At 32.6% G+C, this 24,942-nt stretch overlaps 2 protein-coding genes across 2 annotated transcripts in view; both read right to left on the bottom strand.

Moving 5' to 3' along the window:
- Window positions 1–2,301, bottom strand: part of LOC111407891 (ras-related protein Rab7) — a 3,355-nt gene extending 1,054 nt beyond the window's left edge. Inside the window, exons 1-6 of the mRNA XM_023037589.1 lie at window positions 2,165–2,301; window positions 2,042–2,068; window positions 1,820–1,919; window positions 854–1,000; window positions 692–772; window positions 274–416 (exon numbers count right to left, since the gene is read on the bottom strand). Of these exons, the coding sequence (XP_022893357.1) occupies window positions 274–416; window positions 692–772; window positions 854–1,000; window positions 1,820–1,919; window positions 2,042–2,068; window positions 2,165–2,217 (551 nt within the window). The 5' untranslated portion in view covers window positions 2,218–2,301. The remainder of the gene's footprint in view (window positions 1–273; window positions 417–691; window positions 773–853; window positions 1,001–1,819; window positions 1,920–2,041; window positions 2,069–2,164) is intronic.
- Window positions 2,302–18,065: 15,764 nt separating this feature from the next.
- LOC111407890 (proline-rich receptor-like protein kinase PERK1) lies at window positions 18,066–21,678 on the bottom strand. The gene is made up of 8 exons (XM_023037588.1): window positions 20,892–21,678; window positions 19,898–20,467; window positions 19,688–19,774; window positions 19,501–19,571; window positions 19,325–19,401; window positions 19,073–19,220; window positions 18,764–18,925; window positions 18,066–18,590 (listed from the first exon to the last, which is right to left on the bottom strand). Exons 1-8 carry the CDS (start codon window positions 21,490–21,492, stop codon window positions 18,282–18,284), a joined length of 2,025 nt encoding a protein of 674 aa, XP_022893356.1. The 5' UTR covers window positions 21,493–21,678; the 3' UTR covers window positions 18,066–18,281.
- Between the last annotated feature and the right edge of the window lie 3,264 nt (window positions 21,679–24,942).

Genomic DNA, 24,942 nt, shown 5'->3' with positions numbered 1-24,942 from the left:
CCTTCCTTACTTCCCTTTTGGGCCAGTTGTGTGTCATTTACTCCAAATTTGGAGCAGAAGAAACTATGGTTCATGCCCCTCAACTTCTACTTCCCCATCATCTATTTGAATCCCCCCCCCCCCCAAAAGATACCAAACAGGCCCTTAACTCCTTAGAAAATGAAACTATTTTCATTATAAAATAAGCTAGAAAAAGAAGCATAACAAAATGAAATCTAGATGACAATAACCACCATAGAAACGCAAAAGATATCCACATTCGGAAGTACTTACAATTCTTCTTCTGGTTCATTTTTCAGTGCATTTTTGGCTATACATTCAAAAGCAGCATCCACATTGAACCCTTCTTTTGCGGAAGTCTCAAAGTAAGGAATACCTTTGGAGGCACACCAAGCTTTGGCCTTCTTTTCAGATACCTGAAGGTACGAGTGATAAACACATAGATATGACATAATTAATAGGGACTAACAAGAAAGAAAAAGATTTCTCAGAATCCATGCAATGAAATGGATACGAGGGCTTCTGTTTTAATTTTATATTTTTTTATTTCCAAATTTTCATATAATGCTAAATCATAGAAGAGTTAGCCTTTATGCTGACCTTCCGTATTGGTACTTCTATCCTTCAATATAATAATAACATACACAGATTTTGCAATTTTAATTTGATAGTGAGGCAAAATAGGAAGTACCACTCGGCTATTGCCACCATCAACATCAATTTTATTCCCCAAGACAACAAATGGGAAGTTTTCAGGGTCAGGAGGACTGGCCTGAAAATCAAATTTATGACATTGAGAATTAGCAGATGTGGTGCAAACTGAAACTGAAATTCTGATAGACGAAAGTATAACCTGAATCAGAAACTCTTCTCGCCAGTTGTTGAGGTTATCAAATGACTTCATGACGTTCACATCATAAACAAGTACACAACAGTCTGCACCTCGATAGAAAGCCACACCAAGGCTTTGAAATCTCTCCTGACCAGCTGTATCCCATATCTAAAACAAGGGATAAATGCTGGTCAAAGAAAGTAAATTGCTAATCATTATATGTACATAACAAGGATTATATATACATTTCCAAAGTTTTTTGCCCAAATGGATTTTCCCCAGAGAACCTCAAAAATATCCTAAAGAACTTCATATCAGAAGGCAACTAAGGGAGGAGACGTCTGATACAGCCTCAAGATGACTTGTATTAGAGAATTTCCACGAAACCATAATAGATAGTATATATTTACCAATTCTCTAGCAAATGGGTGATACAACTGAAGTTTAAGAAGATTGATATATAAGGCAAATTACTTAAATCTTAGTGATTAAGAAGGAAATGATTATGGACAAAATCAGGGCACCTTCAAACTCATGCTGACATATAGTTTCTACGAAGTAATCATCACAAAATAAAAAATAAATGTTGTTTTCCCTGATGAAATGCTAATCACAGAATTCAAAAACCATGCCAATTCAAATTCCATCACCTGCTCCGTAGAGACTACTAGCACAAAATCAATCAGAAGATATTATTGCACTGTGAGTTAGAGTTTCATTTAATCCTACCAAGAAAAGAAAAGGATTGCATTCCAGTGGTTAAATTGCACATCTCAAGTTCTTATGTGATAGGCAAACAAAAAATTGTAAATTTTCTGTTCCTTTTTGCAAGGACATACTGGAAATCGGGTTTGTTTTTTTATCAATGTCAGTCAACAAAACAAATCACGCCCAAAGGAGATGACCAACCAACGATTAAAAATAAAAAAATTTAAAGAATTATTAAGATAATTACAATAACAAAAGCTATTAGCATTAAAACCAAACCTGCAACGTGAAAAGCCTGTCCTCAAATAGAACCTCTTTGGTCAGAAAATCAGCACCAATCGTTGCTTTATATTGATTGCTGAATTTCCTATTCACATATCTATTTTATCCACGTTCAAGGCCAAATAACAATTTCTATCAATCAATATCACGCCATTATCGTTCTACGTAAAAAGAAAATAATAATTAATTCATATTATATAGACATCTGCATTAGGATACTGATTCATCAGAGAAGTCTTCCCAACCCTGGCAATGAATTAATCATCATAAAAAATATTTCAATTATTCCGCGAGCGCGAATGCGAATATATATGTACAGAGGAGAGGGAGGGAGGGAGAGACCCGCTGTCGCCGAGAATGATGACTTTGAGAAGCATACGGCGACGAGATGCCATCGGAATTCGAAATTTCAAAAGCTTTGAAATGAAAATTGAAAAGTTGGGGCTTTTTAGAGGGGAGAAGCGAAGATTCAAAATTGAATCGAGTGTTTCTCAATAGAATATGCAAAGCAATGATGCCCTTTTATTTTATTTTATTTTTCCTTTTCATTTGGAGTCAAGTCCACCAATAACCATTCAACTAGTGTCATCATATCCATTCAATTTTATTTTATTTTATTATGACCATTCAACTTTATGCTTAGTGTCATCGTAGTCATCTAATATGATTTTATTTCACCATAATCACCCTATTTCATATAAAGTTTCATCATACTATCCAATTCATATAATGAAAGTGTTTGAAAGGTATTTTTATGTAAAAAGGCATTTTACAATAGTGACTTAATGGGAAGTGTGTGATTGATATTTCGGCCCCATTTGGTACCCATTTTTTCAAAATTCATTTTTCTCTCTCTTTTTTCAACCATACATTTTTCATTAAAATAATATTACACATAAATAAAAAAAATTTCCTTATTTTTTAACCACACATTTTCCATCAATTTACTATTCCAAAATGTATTTTTACATAAAAATTGCTCTCAAACACTTTCTTCACTGTGACTACCCAACTTATTTTCACTATTTTCACTAATTTTAAAAAGGATAAAACAGTAACTTTACTTATATATAAAATAAAATAAAAATTATTTTTAAAAATAAAATAAAAACTTATTTTTAAAAAGTTACTTAAAAGTAAAATAATAACAAATCTTTTTTAAAAAAAGTTACTTAGAAAAACAAAATAAAATAAAAAAATATTTTAAAAACATTCCTTAAAGAAATGAAATAAAAAATTTATTTGAAAATAAACGTTTTAAAAATAAAATAAGACTTATATTCAAAAAGTTACTTAGAAAAATAAAATAAAATAAAATAATGTTGTAAATGGTAAGTTTATTAGGATTTGTTATTGAATGACAATTTTACCCCTACAATTCTAAAAATTAATATCATTGTATCTATGATTCTTATTTATAAATATATGGCTTTTGATTTTAATAAAACCCATAAAAAAATTTATTGACTTTCATTACCTCTTCTCTTTTTCTCTCTTTTCATAAAACGTTATCTGCATGAAAGCTTAATTCTTCAAAGTTTAGATAATGTAGTAGTTTTTTCAAGCATAATCATTTACCACATATACCGAAATTATTTTGATGATATGTGAATTTTTTTGTACATTCATAGGCATCTAGTGGTGACAATGGGTCGGGTCGAGCCGAGCCGGCTTGGCTCTTAACCTCACGAGCTCGGCTTGCGCTCGTGCCTCGTCTTCAATGAGCCGAGCCAATTTGGGCGAGCTCGACTCGGCCCACGAGAGCTTTGGCTCGTGTGCTCGTCTTTTTTTTTTTATAAGAGAAAAACACAAATAAATGAAATAATGTAATGAAAACACTTTTAAAAAAAATAAAAAGTGTTAAAAAATACAAATAATTTAATGAAGACACTTTTTTTTTTATATCATATTGTAATATTTTTTATAAAGTATAAAATATTTATATAATGAAGATGAATTAATTTTTGAAATACATTTATAAAAAATATTTTATTTATTTATTTCTAAAGTAGATAAAATGTAAACAATTCTCCTTTATTCGGGTTTGGGACCGACTACATCAATTTTAAGTATGTGGAGTTAAAAATTGTATACGAACAACTTGTTGTAACGTGTACAATTTTTAAAGAAAATTAAATTTAACAATTAAAAAATAAAGAAATTTTGATTAATATAATTAAATCAAATATCACTTACCTGACGACATGCAATTTCACCGTATCTATCCTGTAATCGAAAATGAGCGTTCTACCAATCCTTCATGCACATTAACGCTTCCAAAACATCTTCTTTCAGTCGGCTCCTGATATCGGTCAAAACTCTTTCACCTACACTAAAAGCAGACTCCAAAGTAATAGTGCTAACCGAAGGTGTCAGCAGATCTTTTGCAATTGTAGAAATAATTAGCCAACGCCTTTCATACTTTCGCCAAAATTCAATTAATTCTTCTAAGTTTTTTTTAATTGTTCCATCCGTTGGTATATTATGATTGAAGTAATCAATTAATTCGACAGGCATTGAGTTTCGCCCGATGTTTGATGAGATGCAAATGTAGACGACATGGTACTAGATTAACACATTGCAGTTGCATCATATCTAAATGTATTAATGACTTGAAATAAATTCATTATTTCGGCATCATCTTCTTCAATTTCAACCGAAGGAGTAGGTGCAGAGGGTACCCCACTAACATTTGCACCCATTCTTTCCGCATATAAATCATACATTTCATATAATGTTTGCTCTAAATTCTTATAGGTGATAGGTGTATCAAAATTTAAAACTTTATTGATTTGATCAATTACGTATTTAGTTCCCAAAATATTATATCGGGGGTCCAATACGCATGCTAAAGGAAATAATATAGGCAGTTCTTCCCAATATTTTCTAAACTTTAATTCCATAATAATTATAATTTCACTAAAAGTATGATCATTTTTATATTTATGGAATGTTCTTACAATTATATAAAGGCGTTTAAGCACTATACAGTTTGTGGGATAATAAACGCCGGATAAAATCTTTGTGGTCTCATAAAAAGATATCAAAAATCGTTTAACTTTCAAAACTAAAATACAATCGGATTCATTTAACATACCATCGTCATCACTTCTAACGTATCTATTGTTATAAATGTCAGTTATTAAATTTTCGAAACATTCGCATGACTTTAATAGCAAGTAGAGTTTCATCTATGGCCTACGGTGCTAACAAATGTTTTAGCAGTCGTCACCCCTAATTCGGCACAAATCTTCAAATGCTTGTTTTCTACTATGAGAGATTGTAATATATACTATTGCATTCCTAATATTTTGAAATTCATCCTTTATATGTTTTAAGCTATCTTGCACAATAAAATTTAAGACATGACATACGCAATGAATATGAAACAATAACCCACCAAAATCAGGTTGAAGTGTCCTACACAATTTATCGACAACTACCTTATTAACACTAGCATTATCAAAAGTAAAAGATCGAATTTTAGTCCCGCAATTATATTCTCTAACAATATTGATAATAACATTATATATATTATTAGCATTGTGAGAAAACTCAATAATTCTAAAAGCAATAATTTTCTTATGGATGCACCAAAGTGGGTTTATATAGTGTGCGGTTGCAGCTATATATGCTCTTTTATTAACCCCTTCTCATATATCAGAAGTTAAAGATATAACACATCAATATTATTACAAATCCATAATTAATTGTTGTTTTGAATTATTGAAATATTGTATTGTATCGGTACGAATAGTGTTTCGACTTACCCCAACGTACCTCGGTTGCATATATTCTTTCACGAACGACACGAAGTGTTGGTTGTCTGCAATAGTTAAAGACAACTCAGTGGCGGCAACAAATTTCACTATTCCGGTTCGAGTATTGTCCTCCGAATACACCCACGTGGATAGGAGTGAAGTCGTAGAACCGGCGCCTGGACTACCAAATTGCAATTGTGTTTGACCAGTTAGAAGAAGTCAATGTCTGGCCACACATGCTTTGTAGTGGCGGTTGAGATGGATGATACCAATTTCTTTTTGCCATGTCAATCTTTGTTGGCAATATTTACATACTACTTTAGATTCTGTAAGGCCATCGGCGACTTTTCCCGTTGAAATCAACTTAAAGTGATCCCAATATTTTGCTTATTTTTTGCCATTTCGCTTTCCCCTTGCATCTGGGATGTTTAATTCAGTATCTTCATCATCATATTCCGCTTCGGGAACGTTAATATCATCCAAATCAATTGGATTGTGGCTTCCCTAACTGTGAATGTGAACATCTTTAGGTATGTGTATGTCATTTAGACCGGCAAATTCATGTGAAAATCGATTTTGCGGCGTCCTAGGCGATTCGCCATGATGTGGCCCACATCTCGTATCGAATAAGCTCCCAACAAATTAGCGTTGGTCCATTTGTTTGATTGTTTATGATGAAATTCAAATATAATAACTAGAAAAATATAAATGTAGTGAGATTGTGAGAATTGAGAATTGGATAGATTGAAATTGTAACTAATAAACTGTAAAAACTGAATTGATATTGTATATTTTGCAGTACAAGAGAGTAAAAACTCGATAATTAATATAATAAAAGAGAGTTGGAGTAGTGATAGAGTAATTGATATGAAAAATACAAATGGGGGTTAAGGGGTATTTATAGCAGAAGGGAAAAAAAATAAAATAAAAATTTCAGTGACCGTTTTGGTCATTTTCTTTGCGAGCCACGAGCCGCTCGTGGGCGAGCCGAGCAGGCTCCCGACGAGGTCCGCTCAGCTTGCGCTCGAGCTCGTGATTTTACAAGTTCGAGCCACCCACAAGCCCTATTTTGGGGGCTCGGCCCTTTTGACATCCCTATAGGGATCATAACGAATTTGCTAAAAGTAGAATTTTTTTTGTGAAATTGATTTCTTTACACTGTAATTATTGCTGCAGCTAATTGCTTCTCTCATTTTCATTAACAACTAATGATTTTTTTCACTATTACAATTTGTTTATTTTTTTATTAAAAGAATTATATTTGTTTACTTCTTTTACAACAATTATTCAAATGGTTAAATAATAAATTTTTGTATAAGGCTATTGTCCTATACATATATTCATACTTTAATTCATGATTGCACACATACTATTCACGTTATTCTGTGCAAATATTATTCTATAATTCATGCTTTAATTTACTTACTCTATGCTTTAGTTTATTTGGTAAGATAGACATTTGTGATTATTATTAAATGCTCCATATCTTTAACGTGATTAAATATTTTTAGATATTCTTATATAAATTTTAAAATAGTAATTTATCATGTCATTGTTCCTAAAATAACACAACTTTATAATTAATATTTCAAAAGAATATTAACTGTAGATTTGTCTATTGTAAATAAGTTATTATTGCTTCCGAAGTAGTACAACATTATAATTAATATTCTTAAAAAATATTACGTACGTGTTCTTGAAGAGCATGAATTATATTTTTAAATATTCCAGAAAAATATTGACATGTTACTTTTGAAGAAATAATAATAAAATACAACGTACTATCGAAGTAACACATGTTTCAAAAAAAAAAAAATAAATAAATATATATATATATATAGAGAGAGAGAGAGAGAGAGAGAGAGAGAGAGGGAGAATTATTGTTTATCCGTGATGGTCATATGACTCATGTCATGTTGGTATTGACTACTTGGTTGATTATTGTGTGATATAATCTTTAATCATATTTTTTGAAACTAATTGTATTTCTTTATTGTGTAGTTAATCAAATGATAAACATTACAAAACTTAAGTTTATTGTACTTGCCACATTTGGCAAAACATATCTATATTGGGTACTCGATGTTGATATTTATATTATCTCAAAAATTTCAGTAGAGACAATAAAAGAAAGAAACAAAAAGTTCTTGCAGTACCGTGCAAAAGCACCCATGGGAAGATATACTTTGGGGTTTTAGATTTATCTGAAGGAAGAGAAGAAAAAACAAAGAAGATGGAAGGTTAAGGAAGTTGGTAACCTGATGATATAGGAGTTAGCGACTAAAGCCTAATGAATCATACCTATATATCTATAATATATTAAAAAGGTAAAAAAGATTAATGTCGAGATCAATTATCACTTTTTGTATGTTCTCGGATACATTGGAACAATCATTTATAGGATTTAATGATTCCTAAGAGCAAATTCATCTTTTTGACTCTGAAATTGATATGTTGATGCAAGTTCTTCCTTTCTGAATCAAATAGATTCAACTTATCTTCCTTCTTCATCATTTTCACAATGGATTGAAAATTAAATATCTCAGTGAGAAAAATTCATAGATTTTTTAGAAAAAACTAATTGAAAGATTTGATCATTAGAGGACTATAGTCGTTTCCAAAGCCCGCTATGAGTGTATGCACTTTCGTTTGTAAGACATAGAAACTATTAGTGAGTAAAATTCTGAACTATTTAGAATATATTCAAAAGTGATATTTTGTGAAGAAAAAATCACTGATGAAGATATATTGAAGAAAATTTTTCCACCTCTTACGCATCGAAAGTGATCCTACAACAGTAATATTGTAAGTATGGTTTCGAAAGATACTTAGAACTTCTATCTTGCCTATTTGTGGCTGAACAAAATAATGAGCTGCTGATAAAAAATCATGAACTATGTCCAACTAGTTATGTACAATTACCTGAAGCAAATGGTTCTACGTTTTCTGAAGCAAATGTGATATCAAGACGACAAGGACGTAGACGTGGATGTGGACGTGAACATGGACACGAATTTGAACATACCCATGCACTTAGAATAAAGCATGGATGAAATAATCAACAAAGTTATTGGCAACAAATTAACAATTTCAAAAGGCACAAAGTAAACGAAAGTAGCATATCTAAAAAGAAGTATGAAGAAAGTTGTTTTACATGTGAAATGAAAAGGCATTGGACACGTACCCGTCACACGGCAAAACATCTTATGGATTTTTACCAAAAATCAATTAAGGGAAAAGGAAGAAGTGGAGACAAATTTTGCTAATTATGATGGTTCAATTGATGTGACTCATTTGGATGTCTCTTATTTCTTTGTTGATCCAAAAGGGAATATTAACCATTTAATTGAGAATGGTGTAATAGAAGATATAGATTAACTTATTTTCTACATCTCTAGTATTTCCATTTATTTTAGAAATTTAGTTTGAAATATGTTTTTACTTTTCGTTAAAAAAATGAAACTTTATTATACTTCGTTAATTGAATAGTATTGAATTGTGTTTTATGCTTTTAAATGTAAATTCAAGCTTTTTAAATATATCTATTTTATTATATTGATAAATTCATGATGGATTGTCAAGATATCTTTTTGATTGATAGTGCAACTATGCAGACCATTTTTCAAGATAAAAAATATTTTTTTTGACTTAATATTAGCAAAAAATAATATTAATATGAAATCAGGTACATCGAATATCATCGAAGGCTTATGAAGAACTTGAATTATTTTATCAACTAATACAAAATTATATATTCACAATATACTTTATTCTAAAAAATTCAAAAGAAATTTACTTGGTTTTAAGGGTATTGTTTGCAATAGATATCATATTGAGACGATGTAAGAAAATATGTTGAATACATTTGCATAACTTCTTTTGTATCTGGCAAGAAACAGATAAAAGAAAATTTCATGCATTCCCATTCGGGGTGTATTATATATTTTATAAAAAAATGGTTGAATCAAATAATGTCACAAATTAGAAGTTCGTTGACCTAAAAAGTTTTATACTTTGGCATAACCTATTTGGACATCTTGGAGCTACAATGATGTGTCAAATAATAAAGAACTTACATGAACATTCTTTAAAGGACTAGAAGATTCTTTTACCTAATGATTATCCGTGTGTCGCTTGTTCGCAAGGCAAGTTAGTCGTTAGACCTTTGACTATAAAGGTCAATATTGAATATTCAACTTTTTTAAAAATAATTCAAGGAGATATATGTAGGCCAATATACCCACCATATGGACAACTCCATTATTTTATGGTATTAATTATTCTTCTACTAAATGGTCACATACTTGCCTACTTTTTCACTAGGAATGTAGCATTTACTAGACTATTTGCTCAAATAATGAAATTACAAGCGCAATTCCCCTATCACTCAATCAAGACTATTCATCTTGACAATGCTGGTGAATTTTAGATTACAAGCATTCGATGATTACTAGACGTCAATTGAGATTGTAATTGAACATTCGATTTCGCATATTCATGCATAAAATGGTTTAGCGGAGTTGTTTATTAAACGTCTACAACTTATTGTTACACCATTACTTACGAAAATAAAACTCCCAGCCTCTGGTTGGGGTCATGCCATATAACATGCTGCATCATTGGTTCGTATTAAACCAATTATCTATTATGAATATTTACCCTACGAGTTTATTGTTGTATTGTCCAAGCCCCTATTTCACCTTCATAACGTACCAAAATGGATCCCCAACGAAGATTTAGGATTTATGTGGATTTTGATTCATCATCTATTATTAGTTATCTTGAACCTTTTAACAGGTCATTTATTTATTGCAAGTTTTGTAGATCATCATTTTGATGAGATGATATTTTGTAGTTTCTAGACTTATTCGAGGTCTAAAAGATATTTTATTGTTTTTTGGATAAAATACTACCTAACTTGTGTTATAATATATTTTATAGGTAAAACTCGATGTTTGATGAAGAATGCAAAAATAGTGGAAAAAATGGCGAAATCCGAAAGTCGAAGAATAAATTGCAAACAATCTATAGGTGAGACAAGCGAAAAAATGAAGATCAAATATGTCAAGAATTTAATTGGATACAATTGACATATAAAGGAATAAAATTACAAAGGAAAATCACTCGGTCGAATCAAATACCAAGTTTGGAGAGTACAATGCAATACTTCACAAGTTGAGTCGGATTGCAAAACGATGATTCAAGAATGTCAATAGTCAAATGGAGTTAAAGAAAAGTCCATGAGATGAGAATATGTTGAAAAAGCTCAACATACACACGTGAGAATATTCAGCAACAAAAATTGGCCTATGTCCAAGCATAGGCCTACAGGCTTGCGTACACGAGATTCCAAAAATCCACTCCAGAGACAAAATCACATGTACTATGAGTACATACCAAATAAACCATGCGTATGCATGGTTCAATTTTGGAAAATAAAAAAATTTTGTTTCCATATTTTGTTTTAAAAACTTTTTGTTTGCAATTTTTTAACACCTTATTTATACCAAGAGCCGTCCAAAACATGAGAGGACCTTCCTTAGACCTAAAAATCTCTATATTCAACATATTTTGGAAGTAAAGAACGAGGCTAGATCATCAACATCAGGGGAATTGAGCAAAATTCTTGTAGATTATCTATCGAAAATTAAGATTTCATTCAAGAAAGTGGATTTCTTTACTTTCTTCCATATTTCTTCGATTCGGGTGATGTCTTTTCTTGATTTCTTGTTTATTTAATATTTACGATGGTTGGCTAAGTTTTTCATTGTATTTGATGAATGATGAACTCTATCGTTTGTTTACTTCAATTCAAGACAATTAATTTAATATTTCATGATTTTTCTTGATTGATTTTGTATTTCCATTGAACTATTTGACTACTTGATCACCATTTAGATAGTAAGTTGCTTGTTATAGTGTAGAAATACTCACAATAAGTCTAGAACGTGACAAAATCAACACATGAAAAATAGGTATTATGAATAATGTCTATGACGTGTGCAATCATGTATGATAAATCATGTGAATCAATGCATATTTTTCATATAAATTCGAACAAGGAATAATATCAGATCATGTTAAACATAAGTTTAATATATTTTGGAAAAGAATATTAAATAAAAGTGGATTATTGATTGTCTTGAATGCATGAATTTACCAAATTATGAATTAAGAGTTGAATTAAATGGCGATATGGAGATTTACGATTCCAATACAAACATTCACATATTAAATAAATAGTTTATTTGCTTTTTTAGTTTAGGATTATTATAGAACACATAAAAAAATAACTCATTTGATTCTATATTACTTCGAATTTAATAAAAGTAAATGAACTAGATATTAGAACTTATTCCTTGTGGGAACGATACTCTTAACTCACAAATAGTATTACTTGTACAACGATCTCGCACTTTTGTGGGTTTTCTACGAACAGTAATTAATGTGAGCAGAATGTTGAAAAAAATCATTCATTTGCACAAGGTTACAAATCAATTAAATGATGTATTTGTTGACACTAAAAGAGTGATAAAGTCGTATATTCTAGTAGAAAATATTCTAACAAAAATTTATGTTCTTGAAGGACAATCTACTGTAGTAAATGAATCTCAAGTACATCAGAAGCATGGTCGATCAGTTGGTTCAAAAGACTCTATACCTCAAAAAAGTAAAGTATAAGAGAAAAACTAGTAAAAATTTTCGAAAGAAGTAATGCTGGAAATGATTGATCAATTAAATATTAAAAATATAGTCATGAAGAATCACAAGTGTCCAAAAATAATGAGATTTTAATAAATTATATGTTATCTCATAAATTATAAGAATGGAATAATGTTGTTATAGACAATATTTTCATCTTTAACGTGACTCTTGATATTATGCAAATGAGGATCCTGAATTACAGTCTGTTAAAGCTGTCGAAATAGAAATGATTGACCAAAATAAAAATAAACCATACAGGCGAAATTGAATTCCTTAGAGAAAGAAAGCTGCTTCGACCTGTAGTTCGAACACCTAAAAATGTAATCTCTATAGAATAGAAATAGGATTTTATACGAAAGAGAAGTGAAAATAATGAAATTACAAAATATGAAGCCCATCTCGCAGCTTGAGGTTTCTCACAAAGACTTGTAATTAATTATAAAGAAACATATTCTCCTATAATGGACACCATCACTTTAGATTTCTAATCAGTTTGACTGTGTTGCAAAGGCTCGATATGCGCATTATGAATGTAGTAACTGTCTATTTGTACGATTCACTAGATAATGGTATATATAAGGACTTAAAGTGCTAAGGACAAATGATACATACCTGAGAACCATGTTCTCAACTAAATTGCAAATATCATTATATGGATTGAAACAATTGGATGCATTTGGTATAATAGTCTTAGCAAATATGTGTTGAAGAAGGTTTATAAATATGACTATGACTGCCCATGCATTTTCAAAGAAAATAGATATTGGACAATTGTGACAGTTTATGAAATGATTTAAATTTAATTGGAACCCCTGAAGAGCTCAACAAAATTGCAGATTATTTGAAAAATGAATTTGAGATGAAAGATTTGAAAAAAATTAGTTATGTCTCGGGTTGTAGATAGAACATCTTCAAGAGTGATTATTTTTTCATCTATTTACATATACAGAGAAGGCTTAAAATGCTTTTATAAGAATAATGCACATCCATTGGCATTGATCATTTGATGTGAAAAAGATTCATTTCGTCCACTTGAAAATAGAGAAAATGTTCTTAGTCCTGAATAACCACATCTTAGTGCGATTGGAGTATTAACTTATCTTGCAAATTGCACTTGATTCGATATAGATTTTTCTGTAAATCTCCTTAGATATAGCTCTATATCAATTTAAAGGCATTGGAATGATGTTAAACATATTTTTTGTTACCTAAGGGGCACTATTGATTTGAGAGAATTTTATTCTCAAAAGTTGGGATCTGTTTTAATGGGATATGTAGATACAAGTTATCTCTCTGACCCATAAAAGATAAATCGCAAATAGAAAATGTGCTTACACGTGGATGAACAGCTATATCATAGAGATCTGTGAAGCAATCTTTGACAATAACATCCTTAAATCATTTTTAAAGTATTGTAATCCATCAAGTAGGCTAAGACTGTGTATGGTTGAGGAAAATGACCTGCCATATCCAAGCATCATGCAGGTTAATTTTAACAGAAGATAGTCCAACAAATTTGTATGAAAATAATGTAGCTTATATTGCACAATTAAAAGGAGGTTATATTAAATGTGACAGGAAGAAGCATATTTCTTCCAAATTCTTTCATACACATGAGTTTCAAAAGAATGGTAATATCGATATCCGATAAATCCGCTCAAGTGACAATATGATCGATTTATTCACAAAAGCATTATCGACATCCACATTCAAGAAATTGGTTCACAAAATTGGAATGTGTCGGCTTAGAAATTTATAGTGATCAACATCAGGGAGAGTAGTTGTATTATTTTTCCTTCGTTTAGGTTTTATCCCAATGAATTTTCCTAAAAAAGTTTTAATAAAGTAGCATTTATTTTTATTACTCCAAAATAACTGTATTCATTTTCTTTTGTTTGATTTTTTGTCCCATTGAATTTTTATCAAACAAAATTTTAACGAAACATATATTTTATAATGTGTCGTTGAAGGAGTGTTGTAAATATTAAGTTCATTAGGGTTTAATGAAGACAATTTTATCCCTGCAGCCCTATAAATTATTACCATTGTATCCCTGATTCTTGCCTATAAATATAAAGCTTTTGTTCTTAATAAAACCCAAAAAAAAAAAATTGTTGACTTTCATTCTCTCTTCTCCTTTTCTCTTTTTTTCGCAACAAAAACTTATTTTTTAAAAAAGGTTTTTAAAATAAAAAATCTTTTATTTTTATTTTTTAAAATTTATTTATTTTATATATAATGCAAAGTTACCATTTATCCCTTTTAAAATTAGTGAAAATGATGAAAAGAAGTAGGATGACCATGATGAAATCTTATATGAAATAAGGTGGTCATGGTGATAATAAGTATAAAGTTCGATGACCATGGTGAAACATAATTAAATTGAGTGGCCATGGTGATATTAAATATAAAGTTGGATGACCATTGGTGAATTTAACCTTTTGATTTATAGATATCTGGAATAAAAGTAGTGGTGGTGGTGATACTCAATGATAAAAATTGGAGATGCTGGTAATATTTTTGAAACGTAAGAAGGTATCTATGATATTATCAGAAAATTGAAAGTGTTTCTAATATTGTCTTTATAAAATAATGAAGAAGGTTATATTTTTGGAAAAAAGGATAGCAGTACTCAATTTTATACTCGCCTGGCTAAATGACTTTTTGTCCAATTATAAATAGGGAAAAATACATTATTCAGATATATTATTTACACAATTACACAAATTCAAAAATCAGTTAGACAATTTGAAAATTCAAAATTTAGGTATATATTTAATTAATTAAAAATATTTATTAAATAAAGATAATAAAGTCATAGTTATACGTTAATAGTTACATATCATCAAATTAATTGGTCACCTATTATTTTGTGGTCACAAATCAAAAATTCTGAAGGTCACAGATTATTTCAAGGTCATATATCATTCAAATTACAGGTAATAGTTCATTTATGGATCACATATTTTCCAATTTATTGGTGACGAATTATTTTTTTAGTCATAAATTATCGAATTTTAAAGGTTACAAACCAAATCATTGGTCACATGTATCAAAAACTCCACCCGATCCCAAATCACCACCAATACTTGGTCACAGAGCAACCAAATAGTTGGTCACGGTCACTATTACACTTCGCCCCCACCACAACCACTGCCAACAATAATAAAAATGATCACCAAAACACAATGATCAACTGCACCAAACCCCCACACAATTGTCTACCACTATCTCATCGTCGACACCACCACCCACCACTAGCATCACCATCACTACCATCAAGTCCCCATCAATGCACCACAACCACAAACTCCAACGAATACCGACCTCAATAAGCCAAGCAGGCCACCCAACCGCCACTTGCTTCCTCTCAACATACATGTGCAAGTTTCTCGATATAAAACTCACCGATTCACTCTCACACCCGTTCAAACTTGCCAGTTTGGACTCATTCAACTGGCTCCCAGACTCATTCGACATCTTCTTCAACTTCTTCAAGTTGAAATCCAACGCACCACGACTACAACTCAACACCACCACCACATCTACTACCATTGCAAAAACCAACAAACACCTAAACACTGCACCAATATACTTCTACACACTGAACTATTTTTTGCGTGTCGCGAATCTATTACACTGCCGTCGACCAATGTTGCAGCATGCACAGCCATGACAACGCTGCATCTTTAGCGCTCAGATCGACGCTCAGCAGCCACGGCATTGACGATTGTGACGGCATAGGCACTCGTCGCGGCATCGATGCTCGCCCTGCACTCGACGCTAGTCATGGAACCAACATTCGTCGCAATCAGATTTAGCAGCAGTTGGTGCTGGTAGAGAGAATGGAGAGAATGGAGTGAATTTGGGTTTGGAATTGAATTAATTAATAAAATATCCTATTAATACCTAATTTTTGATTAAATAAACGTCACATCTGAATTTTTAATTTGAAAGTTTAACTCCTAATTTTATGTAATTTCCTCTTGTAAATATTACAATAGTTTCGAAAAGATGATCCAAAATTCAATGCAGGCCCGGTAGCTAAGTGAACTGCGTGGACCAATTCTTTGTCCTCGTGGATTTTTTCCTACTATAAATATGACATTTTGACATTCAATAAAAGAGAAAACAAGAAATAGTCAAAAGACCCCAGGCTCGACCCGACAAATTCTTTATGGTTGAACACATTTAGGATCCATTTGATTGCAAAGGTGGAATTTGGGTGAAAAGAAAACGAATTTCAGGGAATTGAATTGATGAGAAATTGTTTTCCTGAGAATTATAAATTATTGTGTTTGATTGGTATAATTTTCCAAGTGAAAAATGTTTAAATTAAAGTGTTTTTTTTATGTCCGTTTGACTTTGTTTTACATGAAAATTGTCAATTAAAGGGAAATAATCTACTGGTATTGGGAATGAAATTTGTTTCCATTGCCCAAAAAAATAAAAATTCAAGAAAATCATCTATCTTTGAGTATTCGTTTGGTTTTGTTTTATATGAAAATTGTCAATTAAAAGGAAATATTTTTTTACAATAAATCTTAGAATTTGTTTCCACTGCAAAAATAAAATAATAATAATAAATAAATAAATGGTGCTACAATGAACCGGGAAAACCAATTCCCACCAAAAACTTCAATTCCCAAGAAAAATTGGAAATTGTAATTCCATGGAAAAAAAATAGTATCAAACACCCTTAAAATTCAAAGTTGGAATTGATTTTCCACTTTTTCTAGAAAATTTTGACCTATCAAACGGATCCTTAAATATTATTGTTGAAAATAAATTTGAATAAAAGACTTAAATATTTAACGATTTATTATTATTATTATTATTATTATTATTATTATTATTATTATTTTTGGCTTAAAACGACAATCTTTTTAAGTGAAGTTGTTTAAGCCTTATACTAGTTTATTTTTATTTATAATTGGTGTGAGCAATTAACATATTTTGCAAGATAATTGCTCTTATCGAATGGTCCCTTTGATCATTATGAGCTTTGATACTCTGCTGAGATTTAAAATTTCAGTTTAAAGGTAAATTTTGATTAAAACATGTCTGATTGAAAAGTGGAAAAAAAAAAATTATAGATAATCTAAAAAGTGATTTTAAAAAGTACTTTCAGACTAATCTGTCCCAAACAAGCCATAACTTATTTCCTGCCAGCAATCAATGGCTTTTGCAAAGTCGCACTTGGTGTGGTCACTAGTTTCGACTGACAAACCACCATTAATTACGGAGGAATCCATGTGCGTCAATCATGTGATTTGCTGGCAAAAATGCCTCTCTTTTTCCACCAAAAACAAATCTTCTCAAGCAACTTTTTCCATGTGGAAAAAGCCTGATTGATGATGGGAACCACTCTCTTTTTCAAATTTTCAATATCCAAATGCACATTCTCCCTATTTGGATAAAGTATAACAAAAAACAAATAAATATTATGATATTAGAAGCAATATATTTGACCAAATATTTAAAAAGTCAAAAATTGATTCTCAAACAAGATGATGTTTTCGAATTTGCTTGAGTAATTTTCTAAAAGTGCTTTATTTGATTAGAAGAACTTTTTGAGGGAGCTGATCTAAAATACAACCATGAATCTCTTTTACAAGAAATAAATGACTTGCCAAACAGGTCATTAATATTGTCGAGTACTATACGACCTACTTATTTACCTAACAGGTCACAAAGGTCAGAGTACAGACAAATACAGATTAGCACCAGGAAAATATAAGCTGTCAACAACCAAAACAAACATTTTAAACAACATATAAAAGAATTGAATTGTATTATCATATAAGTAACAATTAAATAAGTACACTAAGAAAAAATAATTTTTAACAATAAAAATAGAGAAAAGAAAACAACATATTCTGTATGCAACTACCTCAGGAAAAAAAATGCCAACCTCAGCAATTGTTGCAACTTACAGTTGATGTTAGAAAAAGTCGCAGTTTCGATTTATACAGAGAAATAGGAATCTGTCTTCAATAGCCGCCACTGAAACCTCGGCTGTCCTTTTTAGTCCGTCCCATCTCCATATCTCTAGTATGTTGACCTTCACTGCTCGAGCCTGATGGATTTAACCCGTACTCACTGGTTGGATTACTGTACTGATCGCTGCTGGCATAATCCTTACTGGCGAAAGCCATTTTGCGGATTTTTTTCATGTCCTCGTTGTATTGTGTGGTATCATAATCGGAACTTCCATGAGAACTATACATCGTACTATGTCCGGGTTTAATTCCTTCGTTAAGATCAGACAGGGATACATCACCTTCTAAAGCTCTCACCACCTGCCCAAATTTGTAAAACATCGACAACTTTAGAACATAGATTCAGACAAATGAAGGAGAACAAGCAAGCTTAGGTTAGATTCGTGTTGAAAGTCTGTCTAAGAAGTAACAAAAGACTGCTTAAATTCGCCGGTTTATATAAGCTCTTCAAATATTTAAAGTCGGGCCGTTACCTGGCTCATCCGTGGCCTACGCTTTGCTGAATGACGAACGCATGCAGCCGCACATGCCACCATGCTAGCAAGTTCGTTATGATTGTAGTCATTTTGTAGTCGTGAATCAACAAGGGTATCGAAGTTTCCATCTTCCAACGCTCGTGTGAGCAAGGGCCGTGCCTATGTACATGTACATATACATTCTATTAATATTCTATTTTTCAAGAATAAACAACTTATTTATGCTCGTGAAGAGAAGAATAAGAAAAAACAGCCTAAGAATAGGCAGAGTGAGAGAGAGAGATGATTGTGCAAGTGTCTACTCACCCAATCTACCAAACTATCATCCATGTAGGATTGATTTGAATCAATAGGTCGTCGTCCAGTAATCAACTCGAGAAGCATGACTCCAAAGGAGAATACGTCGGACTTCTCAGTAAGTTTTCCAGAGGATGCATATTCCGGAGCCAAATACCTGCACAGGACGATGTAAATGTACTAAAACGATAATCAAAACCCAAACTAGATACTTTGACAATAACCATATATATATAGTTGAACGAGTAAAAGATCTAATACCCGAATGTTCCCATCACTCTTGTGGAGACATGAGTATTTGCATCCGAAGAAAGCTTTGCGAGACCAAAATCCGCGACCTGAGAAAACGGCAATGCCATTCATTAATGACCATAATTACACCAAAAAGATTATCTATTTCTATTGCATAAGCAACTTATGCAAATAAAGAACTTCACCTTTGCTTCAAAGTTAAAATCCAAAAGAATATTAGATGCTTTGATATCCCGATGAATAATTTTTGGATGACCTGTAAGTAGAAAATACTAATTTAGAATCACAGTAAATTTAAAAGAAAATAAGAAATAAACACCCATTTCTCTATTGCTTTAAATATGCGAATAATATACATTTACGATTACTTACAATCTTCATGAAGGTATGCCAGACCCTTCGCAGCCCCGAGAGCAATCTTCAACCGTGTGGGCCAATTCATTGTAGGTCTCCCCTTTCCTGATATATGGTAAAACTGAGTCAGACTTTAAATATAATCATAAAGTAATGAGATAAGAAAAAACTCCATTCTTGACGTCAACAAAACTTCATGACAAAATAAGAACTCTTGAAAAAACTAACCATGCAAATGGAATTCCAAGGTATCATTTTGAACAAACTCGTATACAAGCAATCTGTGGGTCCCGGTTATGCAATATCCAACCAGAGAAACAAGATGTTTGTGATGCACTCGGCTGATGATCTCGACTTCAGCTTGGAATTCACGCTCCCCTTGTCCACTTCCAGATTTAAGCTGCTTAACTGCAACCTCTTTACCGTTTGGAAGGACTCCTCGGTGCACATAACCGAAACCACCTTGCCCAAGAAGGTTGGCATCGGAGAAGCCATCTGTTGCCATAGCTAATTCTTCATACGAAAATGTGCTCTTAGAAAACCCTAAAGCCATGCCAGGAGAAGGCGGCGGAAGTGGAGTTTCAGCACCAGAATAGTTCGAACCCGAACCTCCGCTGCTGCTCATGAAAGGAGCAGGAGGTGGGGGAGGTTGAGATGAAGGAGCACGTAGGGGCGAGTGAGGAGGTCTTGACAAACCGGCAGGTGGTGGAGAAGGTTTAGGTGGTATTGTCATGACATGATCTGCAGGTGGCGGCGCATTATGCTGCCAATTCTGACCTTGTCCGCCATAGGGGTCGACTAGAGAACACCAACATATAGCCAAAATGAGCTACCAAAATTAAATTTCATAAAGGCAATCTCCGGTTAACGAAATAGCAGCAATTAAACTCCCTACAGTTTTATGACGACATTATGAAAATATTCATACATCCAATGATTCAAGACTTCAAATATCCTTAAACGTAAAGCGATTATTCTTGCAATCTTAACATCTTGGGACTTACATTCAGGTTTCTTATCTTAAATTATCATTAGATAGATTAATATAATTACTTAACAATTAATATTTTACTACAAGGTCATTGGTTACAATCTCCGAACGGAGAAATAATTCATTGTTTGAGTTCTATAAATGTTTGCAAATGAATCAGCTCCAAAATCATCTCTGAAAATTTTCTGAATAAATTGAAAAATCTTGAAGAACTGATGTAAATGTTCTTACCTTTCTGCCCAGTTGGTGGTGGAGGAACATAGTAATCTGGGGGGCCTTGGGGTCTTCTTTTCTTCTTCTTACAACATATAAACAGAATACTCAGAATTGCAAGTATCAAAACACCCCCTACGGCTATCCCAACCACCGTCCCCGTCGATATTCCACCACCGTCAGACGACGGTGATGGCGGCGACGGCGGAGATCTTGATGTACCCGGAGGAGAGGGGGTGTTCCTACCCGGTGCAGGAGGAGGATTCCGAGTGGGTGGAGCCGGCGGAGAATTCCCACCTGTGGGTGGCGAAGGGGGGGAGGGTGGAGACCTAGAAGGGGGAGGTGGTGTTGGGACGGTGGGGGAGTTAGTCGGAGGCGGCGTTGAGGCGGGAGGAGCTGGTGGAGAAACTGGAGCAGGTGTACTGGAAGGCGGCGGCGGCGGGGATGAAGCTGGTGGTGGAGAGGTGGCTGGAGGAGTTGGGCTTGCAGGTGGTGGAGAAGTTGTTGGAGTAGGAGGCGGCGTTGATGCTGCGGGAGCAGGCGGCGGTGATGTAGAATTAGTTGGTGGTGCCGGCGGTGAAGCAGGAGCCGGTGCAGCTCCCGGCGTTGGTGAAGACATTTTCCGATTAATCCCCGATTACAATATCTACTAGAAATTCTTCCAGATTATAGGAATGAATTTATTATAGATATACTGAACGAGGATGAAAACCTGTTGCGGAAAATTTTCCGTCAGTGGGTTTGATTCCTTAAGTTCGATAGTTTCTCTTTCTAGATTTTAGAGAGAGAAAGTTACTGAATGAGGCTCCTGTTTGAGAATGTACTATAAGAGAAAAAGGTTGGAGCGTGTAAAGAGCGCGTTTGGTTAACCATAAAATGGAAAATCAGTTTTTAATTCCAACCAAAAAGAAAAACTACTGGAAAAGCTAAAAATGAGAATGTTTGTCTAGTGAGTGAAAAGTGTATTTTCTAATCCATCAAAATAAAATTCATGAATCTTTTTATATAATAATTCAAGAATTACTAGAGTCTTTAGCTCCCTAACATATCGATAAAAAGGTATAGAATTGGATGTTGTTCAGAGGGACTTGAGATAGGTTAGTTCGCCACCAAATAGGTTGCTACCGCACTTGATTTTGTCTAGTTTAAAGAGTCATCGATCACTAGTCAATTTTGTGTTGCGATAAGCTTTTTTTGTTGATTAAATAATCGATCACTCACATTTCATTATCATTCGCATCTAGCTCATACATGCGCCTTTGTTAATAATCTTTATTGCGCTCATGATTTTATTGTACTAAAACCCATATTGATTTGATTGTGATAGGATTTTCGAACTTAAATTGATATCTACGTTCGAGATTGAGGAAATACCTTCAATGTCATTGTTTGGATGAGGTTTTCAATTGTCTATTAGCTAAATGATGGAGGGTTTGCAATCCTTTCACAAGGATAGTCTCGGGGAGTAAGGAACATTTTGGTTGGACGAGCTTTGAAAATAAAGGTGGAAATATTTGTTATGACACGTAAATGTGGTTAATAAATATTTCGCCAGTATCTAAGAATAGGCAAACATGCTCTGAGTAAGCTGTTGGGAAAAAATATATATATATTTTTTTATAGTTAAATTGGCCGTTGAACGTTTTATATAATAATTAATATTAAATATTACTATACAATATTAAAATAAGAATATTTTCACATTCACATGGTGGGGGAAGAAAAATTGACCGAATTGTCCTATGCGAAACAGGTTGGAATGGGGGACCCACATTTCCGGCCCGCGAGGTTCCCCGTCTTTTACTCATTCAGACATATTAGGCTGCGCGTCTTACTCTTTTTCCTTATCGGTTGGTGGCCGGCCTTCGTCGGATTTGGTTCCTAAATTAGCCCATTATCATCTCATTTTTTATCTTGGTTAAATTTAATTCGTGACCACTGAACTTTTAGTGACATTTCAATGCACTAATTATTTTATTACTATATAACATTCGGAGATCTATCGTCCTCTAAATTGACAAAACTACTTAATCGAAAATCTTACGATAATAAATCTTCTTTGTAATCACTATATGGTACTAACCATGGCAAATGGGTCAAATGTCTCATGCTCGAATTTTACTGAGCCTGCAATGGGCCTCTCCAACAACCCCGAAATGGCTCCACAAACTGCAAAAATTGCAGGTTGCAACTTTTTCTAGAATCCAAGCTCACTTTTTTTTCTAGAAAGCCAAATCAGAGCTCGGTTTGCCAACCAACTAGCTGCGCCTAGCTTGCATATCAGTTGAGCCGAGTGGAATAGATAATTCCTCGTAAGTTTAAAAATCAACCGAGGAAAAAATTATTGGTTAATCAGAATTATGATAATGTCTTTAGATTATAAGATTTAAATTTTAAATTTTATTTTTGCTCTTTTACGACATAGTGTAATAGTAAATTGACCTAGCATACAACAATTATGTGAAGAGTTTATTGTGGTATGACTATTAATTAAACAATTTTAATCAATTTGGAAGGCAACAATTGATGGACTGGTGAAATTTGAAAATAAATCATAGTGACCCAACTTTACACTATAAATTGAAGTTAAGTGATACTATTGAGACAAATTAAAGTACAATGACCCAATTGAAATATCATTGAAAGTTCAATATTTTGAAATTTGGAAAATGTAAATAAATTAAATCGAATCTTGAATATTTCACAAGAAGGAAAAGACTAATTCTAGTATGATTTAGTCAATTTTAAAGTTATCATTTAGCCGGATTTGGTTCCTGAAATTACCCTTCATCGTCTGACTTACATATTTTAATTAACTATTAATTAATTAATTTTGGTTTATTTGACTTATTTATGCAATACCAACTTTGAATTCCATTGCATAAACAGATTCCGTATTTGAAAAAAATAAAAAAAAAGAGTATTTGAAATAAGCAAATAAAAATAAGAGAAATAAATTACATCGCGTCTTGAATTCTAATTATGGTATAATTAGTCAATTTTAGACATAATTATGCAAGAAAATGTTTGGAAGAAATTTTCACTTTAGAAACAAAAATGGTTATAATAATTTTCAAAGGTATTTCAATGCTTAAGCTATAATGATTATGAAAAAGAACAATATAAATTTGAATTGAATTGCAATGTGTTACCTTGGAGGGTTTATACTTATGATGGTTGTATTTGTAGTCATTGTAGTGTTCGTAATTGGTTGTTGTTCCTTGACTAATTGGGGTTGCTCTCAATCAAAATCGGAAAGACTTCATTTTCTATATGCAAGATAGATGCTTGAGATAAGATTTTCGCGGATATGCCTTTTGCACACTCTCATGGCAAGGTTCGAGTAATAGCATTTAGTCGATCGAGACTTGTAACTCAAATAATTTATTGACTTATTTGTACTTCGAACTTTAGTTGATTACCAATATTTTTCGTTCGATCTTTGTGCTAGGTGTCAAGTTAGTTGTGGGTCCGGTCTCCATGCTAGCTTAGTTTATTTTGGTGGCATTTGCGATAGATATTGTCACTATAATTTGCCCACTATGCATTAAGAATGATGAAGAGTAGTTGTTTGTAATATGCTTAATAAGTTATCTTTTGTTTGTGACTATTACAAATTCAAGTTCATTGTTATCTAGTTTTCAAGTTATTTTCACTGAATTAATATACGTTCTTGAGATGACGATACATCTTTTCATTTGTGTCCATGTCTCCCTGGAGTTATTTTGCTCAATATATTCGACGAGTTTCTAAACAAGATGTAGACCTTGAGATGATATTGCCAGCATTTGTCGAACATGTTGAGGATATCTTGCTTCTTCACAAGCTTACCAATAACCCCGACTCTATAGCACTAATGTTTCAACTTCTTTCTATTCCATCACATGCCATTCCTAGTTAGGAGGCTAATAATAATCTAAGAAGCATTTGGCATTTGACAAATCTGCTCATACACCATATCGCCCGTGTTGGCCCATTTCGTCTAGCTCTAAATGTAATGGCTCTCTTAGTTACTATGCGGCCCAAACCAAGTTAATATTTTGCTTGACTATAGGAACTTTTACGAGTC

The sequence above is a fragment of the Olea europaea genome, chromosome 13, assembly GCF_002742605.1.
Source record: "Olea europaea var. sylvestris chromosome 13, O_europaea_v1, whole genome shotgun sequence".
Classification (NCBI taxonomy): domain Eukaryota; kingdom Viridiplantae; phylum Streptophyta; class Magnoliopsida; order Lamiales; family Oleaceae; genus Olea; species Olea europaea.
This window is presented reverse-complemented; position numbering and strand designations above follow the sequence as displayed.

Coding starts and splice junctions, on each gene's coding strand:
- LOC111407890 (XM_023037588.1), bottom strand. CDS start 21,492: ATGTCTTCACCAACGCCGGGAGCTGCACCGGCTCCTGCTTCACCGCCG. Junction 19,402..19,500: donor ATTTTAACTTTGAAGCAAAG/GTGAAGTTCTTT, acceptor CCGTTTTCTCAG/GTCGCGGATTTTGGTCTCGC. Junction 18,591..18,763: donor GTAGGCCACGGATGAGCCAG/GTAACGGCCCGA, acceptor AAATTTGGGCAG/GTGGTGAGAGCTTTAGAAGG.